The 12368-nt window shown below is 48.5% G+C and overlaps 2 protein-coding genes across 6 annotated transcripts in view; one reads left to right on the forward strand and one right to left on the reverse strand.

Moving 5' to 3' along the window:
- Positions 1-12368, forward strand: part of LOC310757072 (uncharacterized protein) — a 238572-nt gene that overhangs the window by 48983 nt on the left and 177221 nt on the right. The window lies entirely within an intron of this gene.
- LOC310756590 (uncharacterized protein) lies at positions 80-9252 on the reverse strand. Of its 5 annotated transcripts, none has more exons than XM_083600912.1 (5): positions 9179-9252; positions 8235-8360; positions 5419-5592; positions 2654-2740; positions 80-2387 (listed from the first exon to the last, which is right to left on the reverse strand). In XM_083600912.1, exons 4-5 carry the CDS (start codon positions 2664-2666, stop codon positions 259-261), a joined length of 2142 nt encoding a protein of 713 aa, XP_083457038.1. In that variant the 5' UTR covers positions 2667-2740; positions 5419-5592; positions 8235-8360; positions 9179-9252; the 3' UTR covers positions 80-258. The 5 variants fall into 5 exon arrangements, with proteins under 5 accessions (XP_083457038.1, XP_083457039.1, XP_083457040.1 ...); XM_083600913.1 differs by having other exon boundaries at positions 2654-2798; XM_083600914.1 differs by lacking the exon at positions 5419-5592.

Raw genomic sequence — 12368 nt, forward strand, 5'->3', positions numbered from 1 at the left:
TCTGAAGGGGGTAGATCTTCATTGGGGGGTTTTAAGAAGAAGTTGGATGGCCATCTGTCATGGATGCTTGAAATGAGAATTCTGGAAGGGGTTGGACTAGATTCTGAATCTATGATTCTATACTTCACCCTGGTGTGAGATCTTAAATTGACTTTTTAACAAGTGAAATTTTATACACATTCCATGTGCTGATATGCTTTCAACCCCGTATGAATTATTTGGTGGGCCGTGAATGAATCTTTTCCCACATTTCAAACACTAAACCGTTTTCTCTCTTGTATGGATTCTTTGATGGGAAGTGAGATTGGCACTATGACTGAAGCTCTTCCCACATTCCAAGCACTGATAGGGTTTCTCCCCTGTATGAATTCTTTGATGGGAAGTGAGATTCCCCTCCTGACTGAAGCTCTTCCCACTTTCCAAGCACTGATAGGGTTTCTCCCCTGTATGAATTCTTTGATGGCAAGTGAGATGGGACCTCTGACTGAAGCTCTTTCCACATTCCAAGCACTGATAGGGTTTCTCCCCTGTATGAATTCTTTGATGGGAAGTGAGTTTACCACTAAGACGAAAGCTCTTTCCACATTCCAAGCACTGATAGGGTTTCTCCCCTGTATGAATTCTTTGATGGGAAGTGAGTTCACCACTCACACGAAAGCTTTCCCCACATTCCAAGCACTGATACGGTTTCTCCCCTGTATGAATTCTTTGGTGGGAAGTGAGATTGGCGCTGTAACTGAAGCTTTTCCCACATTCCAAGCACTGATAGGGTTTCTCCCCTGTATGAATTCTTTGATGGGAAGTGAGTTCACCACTCTGACGAAAGCTCTTTCCACATTCCAAGCACTGATAGGGTTTCTCCCCTGTATGAATTCTTTGATGGCAAGTGAGATGGGCCCTCTTACTGAAGCTCTTCCCACATTGCAAACACTGATAGGGTTTCTCCCCTGTATGAATTCTTTGATGGGAAGTGAGTTCACCACTCAGACGAAAGTTCTTTCCACATTCCAAGCACTGATAGGGTTTCTCCCCTGTATGAATTCTTTGATGGCAAGTGAGATGGGCCCTCTGACTGAAGCTCTTCCCACATTCCAAGCACTGAAAGGGTTTCTCCCCTGTATGAATTTTTTGATGGGAAGTGAGTTCACCACTCCGACGAAAGCTCTTTCCACATTCCAAGCACTGATAGGGTTTCTCCCCTGTATGAATTATTTGATGGGAAGTGAGATGGGAGCTCCTCCTGAAGCTCTTTCCACATTCCAAGCACTGATAGGGTTTCTCCCCTGTATGAATTATTTGATGGGAAGTGAAATGGGAGCTTCTCCTGAAGCTCTTTCCACACTCCAAGCACTGATAGGGTTTCTCCCCTGTATGAATTCTTTGATGGGAAGTGAGTTCACCACTCTGACGAAAGCTCTTTCCACATTCCAAGCACTGATGGGGTTTCTCCCCTGTATGAACTCTTTGATGGGAAGTGAGACTATCCTTCCGATTGAAGCTCTTTTCACACTCCAAGCACTGATAGGGTTTCTCCCCTGTATGAATTCTTTGATGGGAAGTGAGTTCACCACTCAGACGAAAGTTCTTTCCACATTCCAAGCACTGATAGGGTTTCTCCCCTGTATGAATTCTTTGATGGCAAGTGAGATGGGCCCTCTGACTGAAGCTCTTCCCACATTCCAAGCACTGAAAGGGTTTCTCCCCTGTATGAATTCTATGATGGGAAGTGAGTTCACCACTCCGACGAAAGCTCTTTCCACATTCCAAGCACTGATAGGGTTTCTCCCCTGTATGAATTATTTGATGGGAAGTGAGATGGGAGCTCCTCCTGAAGCTCTTTCCACATTCCAAGCACTGATAGGGTTTCTCCCCTGTATGAATTATTTGATGGGAAATGAAATGGGAGCTCCTCCTGAAGCTCTTTCCACACTCCAAGCACTGATAGGGTTTCTCCCCTGTATGAATTCTTTGATGGGAAGTGAGTTCACCACTCTGACGAAAGCTCTTTCCACATTTCACGCACTGATAGGGTTTCTCCCCTGTATGAATTCTTTGATGGGAAATGAGATTCCCCTCCTGACTGAAGCGCTTCCCACATTCCAAGCACTGATAGGGTTTCTCCCCTGTATGAACTCTTTGATGGGAAGTGAGATTCTGGCGGTAACTGAAGTTCTTTCCACACTCTAAGCACTGATACGATTTCTCCCTACTCTGTGTTCTTTCGTGTGAAGTGAGGCTATTCTTTCGAATGAAGCTCTTTCTTTGACGGGAGGTGCACTGGGAGCTCTGACGGATGTTCTCTCCACACTCTGAATATTTATATGACTTCTCCGCTATGTGGATTCTGTTGTGCTCCCCCTTGTTCTTCCCTTCTAATTTATCACCATCTGCAATAAAGAGAGAAGCTAATTAGAGTCTCAGGAGGAAATGGGAACTCCAGATTATTGAACAATGTTAATGAATGCTTGTGATAGAGGAAGAACTGAAGAGAATTAGATGTGAGGCCTTACTATAGGTTTTACTGTTTTTGTTTTCTGGTATTAACTGAGATATTTCTTGGCTTTTATCTGGGATAGATTTTGTTCTGGCTCAATCATGGAATCCACTCCATCTCCAATCACAACTTATATTATGATCCAACAGGGATCCTTACTGAGAGAGTCCATGATCCCAAGATTCTACTCCTTGACTTCTTTATGCAAAGCTTTCTGGTCAGGATTCAGCAACGTCCACCCCTTGTCTGTGAAACAAACAGCAACATCTTCACCTGAACACTCCCCATCAGAAGTTATCTCAATCTGGTTGGTCAAAATTTTAATTGACAGATGGCAATATATACAACTTAGAAGTATATTCAACTCGGATCAAAAGAAAGGATTTGCAAAAGAAGATTCGAAATTTAAAGTCACAGTGATAAAGAACAACAATTGTTATCCAAAACCTATAATCTTTTATTGGACTGGGAATTGATGGAGGAAGAAGTGAAAGAAACAATGATTAAATGGTCTCAGGATCTCGGACATACTATCTATCTAGAGCAATGGGAGAAACTCTGGCGAGAGGATATACAATTTACTGCCTCATATACAATTAAAGAACATTTTGTAAAGATGTTCTATAGGTGGTACTTAACGCCAGTTAAGCTGGCAAAGATATACAAATTGAAATCCAACCTCTGTTGGAGATGTGGTGGAGAAATAGGAACAACAATACATATGTGGTGGAGGTGTGAGGAAATTAAGAAATTTTGGATAGCAGTACACGAAGAACTAAAGAAGATGTTGAAAATATCAATAACAAAGAAACCAGAGACATATCTCCTTGGATTGAGAGATGAAGAGATACCACGGGGGGGGGGAATTTTTCTATATGCAAGTACTGTGAGGAGAATCAGAACTTACAGGGTTAAACAGTTCTGTGTGACGTCTCACATTCTGAGGCGTGGTTTTCATCAGATACTGGAATCTTTCTTTGTGTGTGAATAACTTTCGTTTTTAGCTGTCAAGCCAAGTAGATGTCCGCTCGATCTCTGAGTTGATTTATGATGTATTTCTGTACAATGATTAAAGACTTCTTAGATGAGCAAGAAGCCTGCGGACAGCCTTGGATTTATCACCCACACAAGGCACGACCGCTGCTGCGAAACTCGGCTTGGAGCCAGGAAGACAGCTTAAGGCTCACAGTTGGCAGGGAGAGTTGGCACAGGAAAGTGTGGCGGACGCCATTACATTCCACAAGTACAGCTGCTAGAATAGTGATTGCTGCTCGGTGGAAGTCACAAACTATACCCACAAAGGAGGAATGGATTTGTAAACTAAATGAATATTTAATTCTGGCAAAATTAACTGCTATAAGAAGAAATCAGTCGAATCAAAAATTTAAAAAGGAGTGGAAATGTTTTGATGAATATATGGCAAAATATTGCTCAAGAAAAGATACGCTAATATGCCTAGATTAAAATGTGAAGTACTGGATGGAAGAAAAATTAGTAAGGAAAGATAATAAGAATATGAAGATGATTTGAGAAGGTTGTAGAATGCAAAGATTATTGTAAATTGTATAATGTGGAGGAAATCCAGTGGGGGCGGAGGGAAGTGGGGGGAGGAGGGAGAAAAGGATAATATGATGGATTGAGGAAATAGAAATGTAAATGTATGGGGGGATGGGGAGGAAATGGTGTTGGCTTTGGTACATCTGTATTGTAAAGTAATGTGTGAAAACCAATAAAAGAAAAAAAAAATTAAAAAAAATTAAAACAGGAAAATATTTAAATTTATACGTAAATCTCTTTCTTCACTTTGAACCCCCCCCCTCCCATTTTCATGATAAGACCAACTCTGTATTGTTTCATTGGTAACAGAAGAGGAAAAATGACTATTACTCACTTAATCTAAGCACAACGGCCACAAGCGCTTCAGTCTAGGCATTTGGCTCTGTGATGTTGAATGTTCTCTGTGCTCTCCTGTTTCCCCTTTTTTTGTTTCAGTTGAAAGCAATTCATGCACCCAGACTCATACACTGACCACTAATGATGAACTATATGTTATAGATACTCCTGCAAATTTATTCTGCTATGTTTGAGATATACAGGCTCAGCCTACATATTTGTATCATCTATTATTCCTATCTTCCTTGTTTTATAAAGTTAATAAAAGTTATACAAAAAGAAGAGAAAAAGGCAACACACGGAGGCCCCATCTGAGTTCACACTGCACAGCAGGATCAGGTTCCTTTAAGGCAGGGGTGTCAAACTCAAATTCATCGGGGGGCCGCATCAGCAGTTTGGTCACCCTCAAAGGGCCGGTTGTTCAGGCAGCCGTTGGATCTGTCACATCGCAGGATGGCATGCGCTCAATATAAAAACAAGTGGAGGTTTCCTGAATGCATGTAAAGAGGAGGTTTCCTGTGTAGAACGGCCGGCGCCGCTAGAGGGCAGACGTTCTCTGGCTTGTAGGCTGCCGCGCATGCGCTGAAGAGGCGGCTTTCTTGTGTCAAAAAAAAGCGAGAATAAAAGGTGAAGGCTGGCGGCCGGCGGCGGCTACATGGGCCACATGACGAGGTCTGGCGGGCCGGATTCGGCATGCGGGCCTTGTGTTTGACACCCGTGCTTTAAGGGGCCAGTGCTGCGTGATGGATCAGTGTCTGAAATTGGTAGGGCATTCAGATCACAGAACTGGTTTTAGACATTTTGAGCTGCCAATACATCGCATAGGCGGGGAGCTGTGATCTATTCCTAGCTCAAATTGCCTGCAGATGACAAAGGCGCAGGCAGGCAGGCAGGTGGGGCAGCCCGAAAAGGTGCTCCCCTTCTCCATCTCCATCCGCCTGCCTGCCTCCCCCCACCCCTAGCTGAACAAACCCCAATTCCTCTCTGGCTCCATCCCTCCACATCCCCATCTCCCCTCCCCTGGGACTCACCAGATCTCTCGGAGGTCCCTGGGAGGGAGTGCTCAGAGGTTGTGGGGAGGGATGCAGGAGACAACCTGACCAGGTCATCCGTCCATCTTCCCTCTTCCATCTCCTCTAGCTTGACAGGATCCGTCTCACTCATCCTTCCTGAAGAGTCAAGGAGCCAAAAGAAACTGCCGGGTCCTGGGAGAGAGGAAGAAGCAAAGGGAGCCTCAGAGGCCCTGCAGGGATTCTCCTGCCCTAGATATTCTCCTGCCCCTGGAGAAGCACAAATGGGGCAGCCCCTTCCCAACAGAAGCCCATTTCTAAACCTCTCCAGTGGTTTCAATTTCCTCAATTACTTAATTCGTTCCACAGGTCCGTACTTAACCTGAAACTGTTCTTAACCTGAAGCACCACTTTAGCTAATGGGGCCTCCTGCTGCCACTGTGCCGCTGGAGCACAATTTCTGTTCTCACCCTGAAGCAAAGTTCTTAACCTGAAGCACTATTTCTGGGTTCACGGAGTCTGTAACCTGAAGCGTATGGAACCCGAAGTACCACTGTACATGTACTGTAGGTGCCTGCATGCTGGGTTCTTTGTATGCAGAGCCCAGTTCACAATCTTGGAGCTCTCTCATTGCAAGCCAGGCAGGTGTTGTGGCCATATTTGCCTCTTGCATGGGGACCAAATCTTTGGGGAAGCTTTTCATCTCCAATTGGTAGGAAAGAGGGTTCATTAACCTGCTGGTGGGGGGAGGTGGCTTTTCAGCCCATAAATTCAACTCACGGTGGAATATCTGGTGGGCTGGATCTGGAGCACAAAGGGTCAAGTTCTACTTGCATCAGCCCTTGTGTTCCTTCTTCAAACTCATTAGGCAGAAACGTCAGAGGTCAAATCTGGAGAATATTTCATTCTGGGCTACTTATGGCAGAGCACAGAAGACATGCAATCAATTCTTTTCAGTTCTGTCAAGTAGGTCCTTCCCTAGATTTCTCAAGTGCAAGGACCCAGGGCTGTCTGAGTTATGGGGTTCCTTGGGGTCCAGGTCAGCTGGCTAGTCAGGATTGTCACCTGCAGAGTATATGTCAACTAAAGGACAATAGTCTGCCTTGGATTGAGGACTTTTTGGAGGTGTTGCTGAATGTCGAAGCAGAGGAGCTGGTGATGCCCCATTTTGGAATAATCTTGAGACTGATACACCACTCCTCCATAGATATTCTCTGTGCTTAGGCACCATCTTCACAAACTTTACGCTCCTCTTGTGACAAGATTTCCAAAGGCTTATGGTAGCTTGAGAGAAGTAGCTTATTTTGAGACAGCACCCATTTCCAATTCTTTTTTATCAAAACCCTCTCCCTAGTTGGTTTTGTTTTGGCTTCTGACAGGACATCAGACCATTTGATAACCTTGCATATCGTTTCACATTGATATAAGGATCTGGTGTGCAAATTCCAGTAGAGTACAAACTTCTAAAGTCTTCTGTCTGGAGCAAGAGCTACACTCAAGCAGGTTAAAAAGTTTTTGTAAGTCAACTTTTTTATGTTGCACTATTTTGTAATTTTTAACATTAGTTCCTCTACTTGTTTAGCCTGGATTTGGCCTTGAGTCGCTTGAGCTCCTGGTCTCAGGGCCAGAGATGACTTAGCAGTTGAGCTGCCTGGGCCCAAAACCTCTTTCTGCTCATCCTTAGAGCTGCTGAGAGATCCTATAAGGTCAGTAATAGGATCTGGCTCCTGCTGTTTCTTAGCCACCTCCTCATTTTCCTTATTCACGTAAAATGGAGTAATTTTTGCTTGTGCTTTCTTAGAGAAGCTCTCTTTGGAGGAGGGTCTGTGGCACTTGGGGAGAGAACATTAATTTTGTAACTACTCTGGGTCAACACTGTCTTTCCCCTTAGTTCCTCATCAAGTTTCCTGATATCATTAATAATAATAATAATACTAGCCTGAGGAAGATGGGGCGCGGGTGGCGCTGTTGGTAAAACCTCAGACTTGCCGATCGCATGGTCGGCGGTTCGAATCCCCGTGGCGGGGTGAGCTCCCGTCTTTCGGTCCCAGCTCCTGCCCACCTAGCAGTTCGAAAGCACCCCTAAGTGCAAGTAGATAAATAGGTACCGCGTTATAGCGGGAAGGTAAACGGCGTTTCCGTGTGCTGCGCTGGTGCTGGCTTGCCAGAGCAGCTTCGTCACGCTGGCCACGTGACCTGGAAGTGTCTGCAGACAGCGCTGGCCCCCGGCCTCTTAAGTGAGATGGGCGCACAACCCTAGAGTCGGACACGACTGGCCCGTACGGACAGAGGGACCTTTACCTTTATAGCCTGAGGAAGAAATTGAGCCTGAAATGATTGAACAATGCAAATGAATGTTTGTGAAAGAGGAAGAAGGGAAGGGAGTTACTGCCTTTTTTGGCTGGTATTATCTAACTTATTTATGGGACCCAGAGATTCAAAAAGCCTGGCTCGTTCCAGGAATGGATTTAATTTGGCTCAGTCGTGGAATCCGCTCCATCTCCAAGCTCAGTCATTTCTTAGCTCAACCAAAAACAGACAGATGCAGAAAGGGAAACAGAGAATTAGACAGGATGTACCTCCATGTCCTTAATATCTCTGAAGCCTACATGGAAGAAGGCCTGGGAAGCTCAGACCAGCCTCCTCATGGTTGGAAAAGGCAGGACTGGTGGAAGAATATTCCCAGACAGAACAGGAGATACATCTCCTATGGAGAGTTGTGGGTGTGTTAACATCTCAGATGCTGCAGGTGGCGCTATGGGGCTCCCTCGAAATAGAGGAGGTTTGTCCTGTATGGAATTTCAAAACTGATCTTATGATCCAGCAGGGAGCCTTACCAGAGAGGCCAGGATCCCAGGATTCTCCTCCTTGACTTCCTTCTGCAGAGCTCTCTGGTCAGGATCCAGCAAAGCCCAGTCCTCCTCTGTGAAAGGAACAGCTACCTCTTCAAAGCACACTGGACCCTAAGAGAAAAAGGGAGCACAAAGATGATATTTTTCTAAACATTGCTCTGTTCTTTTCTGAAACCATTTTGTTGTGTATTTAAATGATGGGTATTAATCTCTGTGTAGGTGGGGGATTCACAGAATAGTAATTTTATTATCTATATGGCACTCATTTTCAAGTAATTCTTTGCAAGCATTCCCATTTTCCAGATGGAAGGACCTCCTCTCTCTTCATCTGGTGGGGTGGACCCTCCCCCTGCCCTCAAGCCAACTTCAAGGGGCACCAGGAGGGGGAGGGGAGGGAATGGTTGGTTGGTTGGCATCCATCTGTCTTAGGAGACCATGAAAGAGTGTGTCTTTGGGAGTGAGATCCAGTTGTTGGAAGGTAACAGCGCCAGCTGTGGGTGTGGAGACCGACAGGGGAGAGACATGTGTTGTTGCATCTGGGACAGAGGAAGTGGTCCAGTTGTGCTGCTGCAGATGCAGACGGGCTTTTCTCCTCCCTGTGCTCCCCCCATGTGGGAATGTTCTCGTCTGTCTACATCCTCTGTTCACAAAGGTGACTTTTCCCTCCATCTGAAGGGGGTTTATTTTCTTGACCCAAAGCCCCCTCCCCCAAAAGGAAGGCAGCATCTGGATCCCAAGGAAGAGCAGAGCTGCATATTTCCTGCGATCTCCCCCCTCCCTGGCTTGCCAGAGAGGACAAAGGAAGACCCTCTGCTTGGGGGTCTCCACCCACCATGCATGATCTGAGCAGGGACCCCCACGCCCCCTCCCTGCCCCCTGGGACCCCCTTCTCCCCATTGCACCCTCAGGGGAAGAGAGAGGAGACTCACCCGAGTCCAGGAGGGGCTTTTGCAAAGGAGAGCGAAGAAAGCAGGAAGGGAGGGAGCACCTTCAGCCCCTCCTCTTCCCGTCCTCTCTAGGACTCCCGCTCTGCTCCTCTTAACCCTTGCCAAGCCCAGCCCTCCCTCTCCCCTCGGAGACGGGGCTTCCCCAGGAGTCTCCTGCAAGGGAAAGAGGAATCCCAGATCCAAGTCCGGCGCCCGCAGCTCCAGAGTCTTCCCTCCAGCTCCCCATCTTCCCTGGGGCAGCCCGGAATTGGGGAGGCCGAGCTGGGGTCCCTTGGACTGGGAGGCTGGCAGGCCCAGCTTGGCTTCTTCCGGGCTCTGGAGTCAGACTTGGGGGGCCCTTTCCCCCCTCTCAGTCCGCCCCCCACACCCAGGGGGTCCCCTCAGCCCTCCTTCTTGGGGGTCTCCCTCCGCCCCCCACACCCAGGGGGTCCCCTCAGCCCTCCTTCTTGGGGTCTCCCTCCGCTCCCCCTCTCAGTCAGACACCCAGGGGGTCCCCTCAGCCCTCCTTCTTGGGGTCTCCCTCCGCTCCCCCCTCTCAGTCAGACACCCAGGGGGTCCCCTCAGCCCTCCTTCTTGGGGGTCTCCCTCCGCTCCCCCCTCTCAGTCCACCCCCCACACCCAGGGGGTCCCCTCAGCCCTCCTTCTTGGGGGTCTCCCTCCGCTCCCCCCTCTCAGTCCGCCCCCCACATCCAGGGGGTCCCCCTCAGCCCTCCTTCTTGGGGGTCTCCCTCCGCTCCCCCCCCAGTCCGCCCCCACACCCAGGGGTCCCCTCAGCCCTCCTTCTTGGGGGTCTCCCTCCGCCCCCCTCTCAGTCCGCCCCCCACACCCAGGGGGTCCCCTCAGCCCTCCTTCTTGGGGGTCTCCCTCCGCCCCCCCTCTCAGTCCGCCCCCCACACCCAGGGGGTCCCCTCAGCCCACCTTCTTGGGGGTCTCCCTCCGCTCCCCCCTCTCAGACACCCAGGGGGTCCCCTCAGCCCTCCTTCTTGGGGGTCTCCCTCCGCTCCCCCCTCTCAGTCCACCCCCCACACCCAGGGGGTCCCCTCAGCCCTCCTTCTTGGGGGTCTCCCTCCGCTCCCCCCTCTCAGTCCGCCCCCCACACCCAGGGGGTCCCCTCAGCCCTCCTTCTTGGGGGTCTCCCTCCGCTCCCCCCTCTCAGACACCCCCTCAGCCCTCCTTCTTGGGGGTCTCCTTCCGCTCCCCCCTCTCAGACACCCCCTCAGCCCTCCTTCTTGGGGGTCTCCCTCCGCTCCCCCCTCTCAGACACCCCCTCAGCCCTCCTTCTTGGGGGTCTCCCTCCGCTCCCCCCTCTCAGTCCACCCCCCACACCCATGGGGTCCCCTCAGCCCTCTTTCTTGGGGGTCTCCCTCCGCTCCCCCCTCTCAGTCCGCCCCCCACACCCAGGGGGTCCCCTCAGCCCTCCTTCTTGGGGGTCTCCCTCCGCTCCCCCCTCTCAGTCCGCCCCCCACACCCAGGGGGTCCCCTCAGCCCTCCTTCTTGGGGGTCTCCCTTCCCTCCCCCCAGCTTCTCCCCTTGAACTCCCGCCTGACTCCTCTTCCTCTCCTCCCCACCTTCCCCTCCAACTCCCCCCTCAGACCATCCCTCAGAAAAGGAGCCTCGCCTTTTCCCGCCAAAAGGGCAGGCTCCGCCCCCCGCTGGCTTGGCAGCCAATCAGAGCGAGGCTCCAGCCCCCTGGGTGAATTTCTGAGGGACTAAGTCCGCTGACTGGCCTGGCTCTGCTGTCCATCACAGGCCCAACCAAGGGGGGCATCCGGCAGCTGCCCTATATCTCTAGAGATCATCTACGTCTGTCAGTTACCTATAAATCCATTTTAGGGTTTGAGATCGTTTGAAATAACTGTGCCGGGTGCCAGAGCCCCACGAGGCCTAGGTTTAATAAACAGTAGTAATAAATGGATGGCGGAAAAGTCTGGGAAGGGGCAAGAGCCCCTCTCTGCCCCCCTCAAGGCTCCTCTCAGGTTCATCAAGGGTCAAAGGCCTCCTCCATTTCTGGAGGGCCAGGAAGTGAGTGGCCCCTGCAGCTTCGCCTGCTGGAAAGGGGGCGACATGCAAGAGGCCAGCCTGGCAGGGTTGTTGTGGAAGGAGGAGCTCCTGGGAGGAAAGGAGGTGCGAGGGAAGTGCCATTCTGTCAGTAAAGTGCCTCCGTCCCTCACTCCTCCTCCAAAAGAGAACCAGGGGTGTGTATATATATCTAGGTAGGTAGGTAGGTAGGTAGATGATAGAGATAGATAGATATGGGAGCCAAACAGTACAAATTGAAAGCATTTGCTGATGACTTGGTATTGACTTTACAGGAGCCAGAATCAAGCACTAAAAGAGTATTAGAATTAATTCAAGAATTTGGACAGGTAGCAGGCTTTAAGTTGAATAAGACGAAAACTAAAGTTTTAGAGAAAAATTTAACTGAGATTGAGAGAGATAAGTTTCAGAAGGAGACAGGATTGACATTGGTCAAGAAAGTGAAATATTTAGGGGTTAACATGACTGCTAAGAATGTGAATCTATTTAAGGATAATTATGAAGTGAAAAAGGATTTAGAAATATGGTCAAATTTGAAGCTATCGTTGTTAGGCCGAATTGCTGTGATAAAAATGAATGTACTGCCAAGAATGCTGTTTTTGTTTCAAACATTGCAAATTTTGGACAAAATGGACTGTTTCAAGAAGTGGCAGAGAGATATCTCTAGATTTGTCTGGCAGGGCAAGAAACCTCGAATAAAATTTAAGATATTAACTGATGCTAAGGAAAGAGGTGGATTTGCCCTGCCAGACCTTAAACTTTATTATGAATCAGCTGCATTTTGTTGGCTGAGAGAATGGATGCTTCTTGAAAACACGGATGTGTTGGATTTGGAAGGCTTTAACAATGTATATGGTTGGCATGCATATCTGTGGTATGATAAGGTTAAAGCACACAAAGCGTTCAAAAACCATATTGTCAGAAAAGCACTGTTTAATGTTTGGATAATATATAAGGACTTGTTAGAAAATAAAACCCCAAGATGGTTGTCACCAATGGAAGCAAAGGCTCAGAAAAAACTCAATATGGAGGCCAAATGACTGAAGTATTGGGAAATTTTGGAACAAGAGGGTGACAGATTAAAATTGCAGAGCTTTGAAAAATTAAAAAACAGAGTACGAGATTGGCTCCATTT

Source organism: Podarcis filfolensis, assembly GCF_964270895.1.
Source record: "Podarcis filfolensis genome assembly, chromosome: 2".
In the NCBI taxonomy this organism is placed as follows: domain Eukaryota; kingdom Metazoa; phylum Chordata; class Lepidosauria; order Squamata; family Lacertidae; genus Podarcis; species Podarcis filfolensis.

What these genes read in the sequence shown, in the direction of transcription:
- LOC310756590 (XM_083600911.1), bottom strand. Translation starts at nt 5,551, where the DNA reads ATGAGTGAGACGGATCCTGTCAAGCTAGAGGAGATGGAAGAGGGAAGA. An exon ending in AGGGACCTCCGAGAGATCTG is followed by an intron (nt 2,388 to 5,418) that starts GTGAGTCCCAGG and finishes TCTTTATTGCAG; the next exon opens with ATGGTGATAAATTAGAAGGG.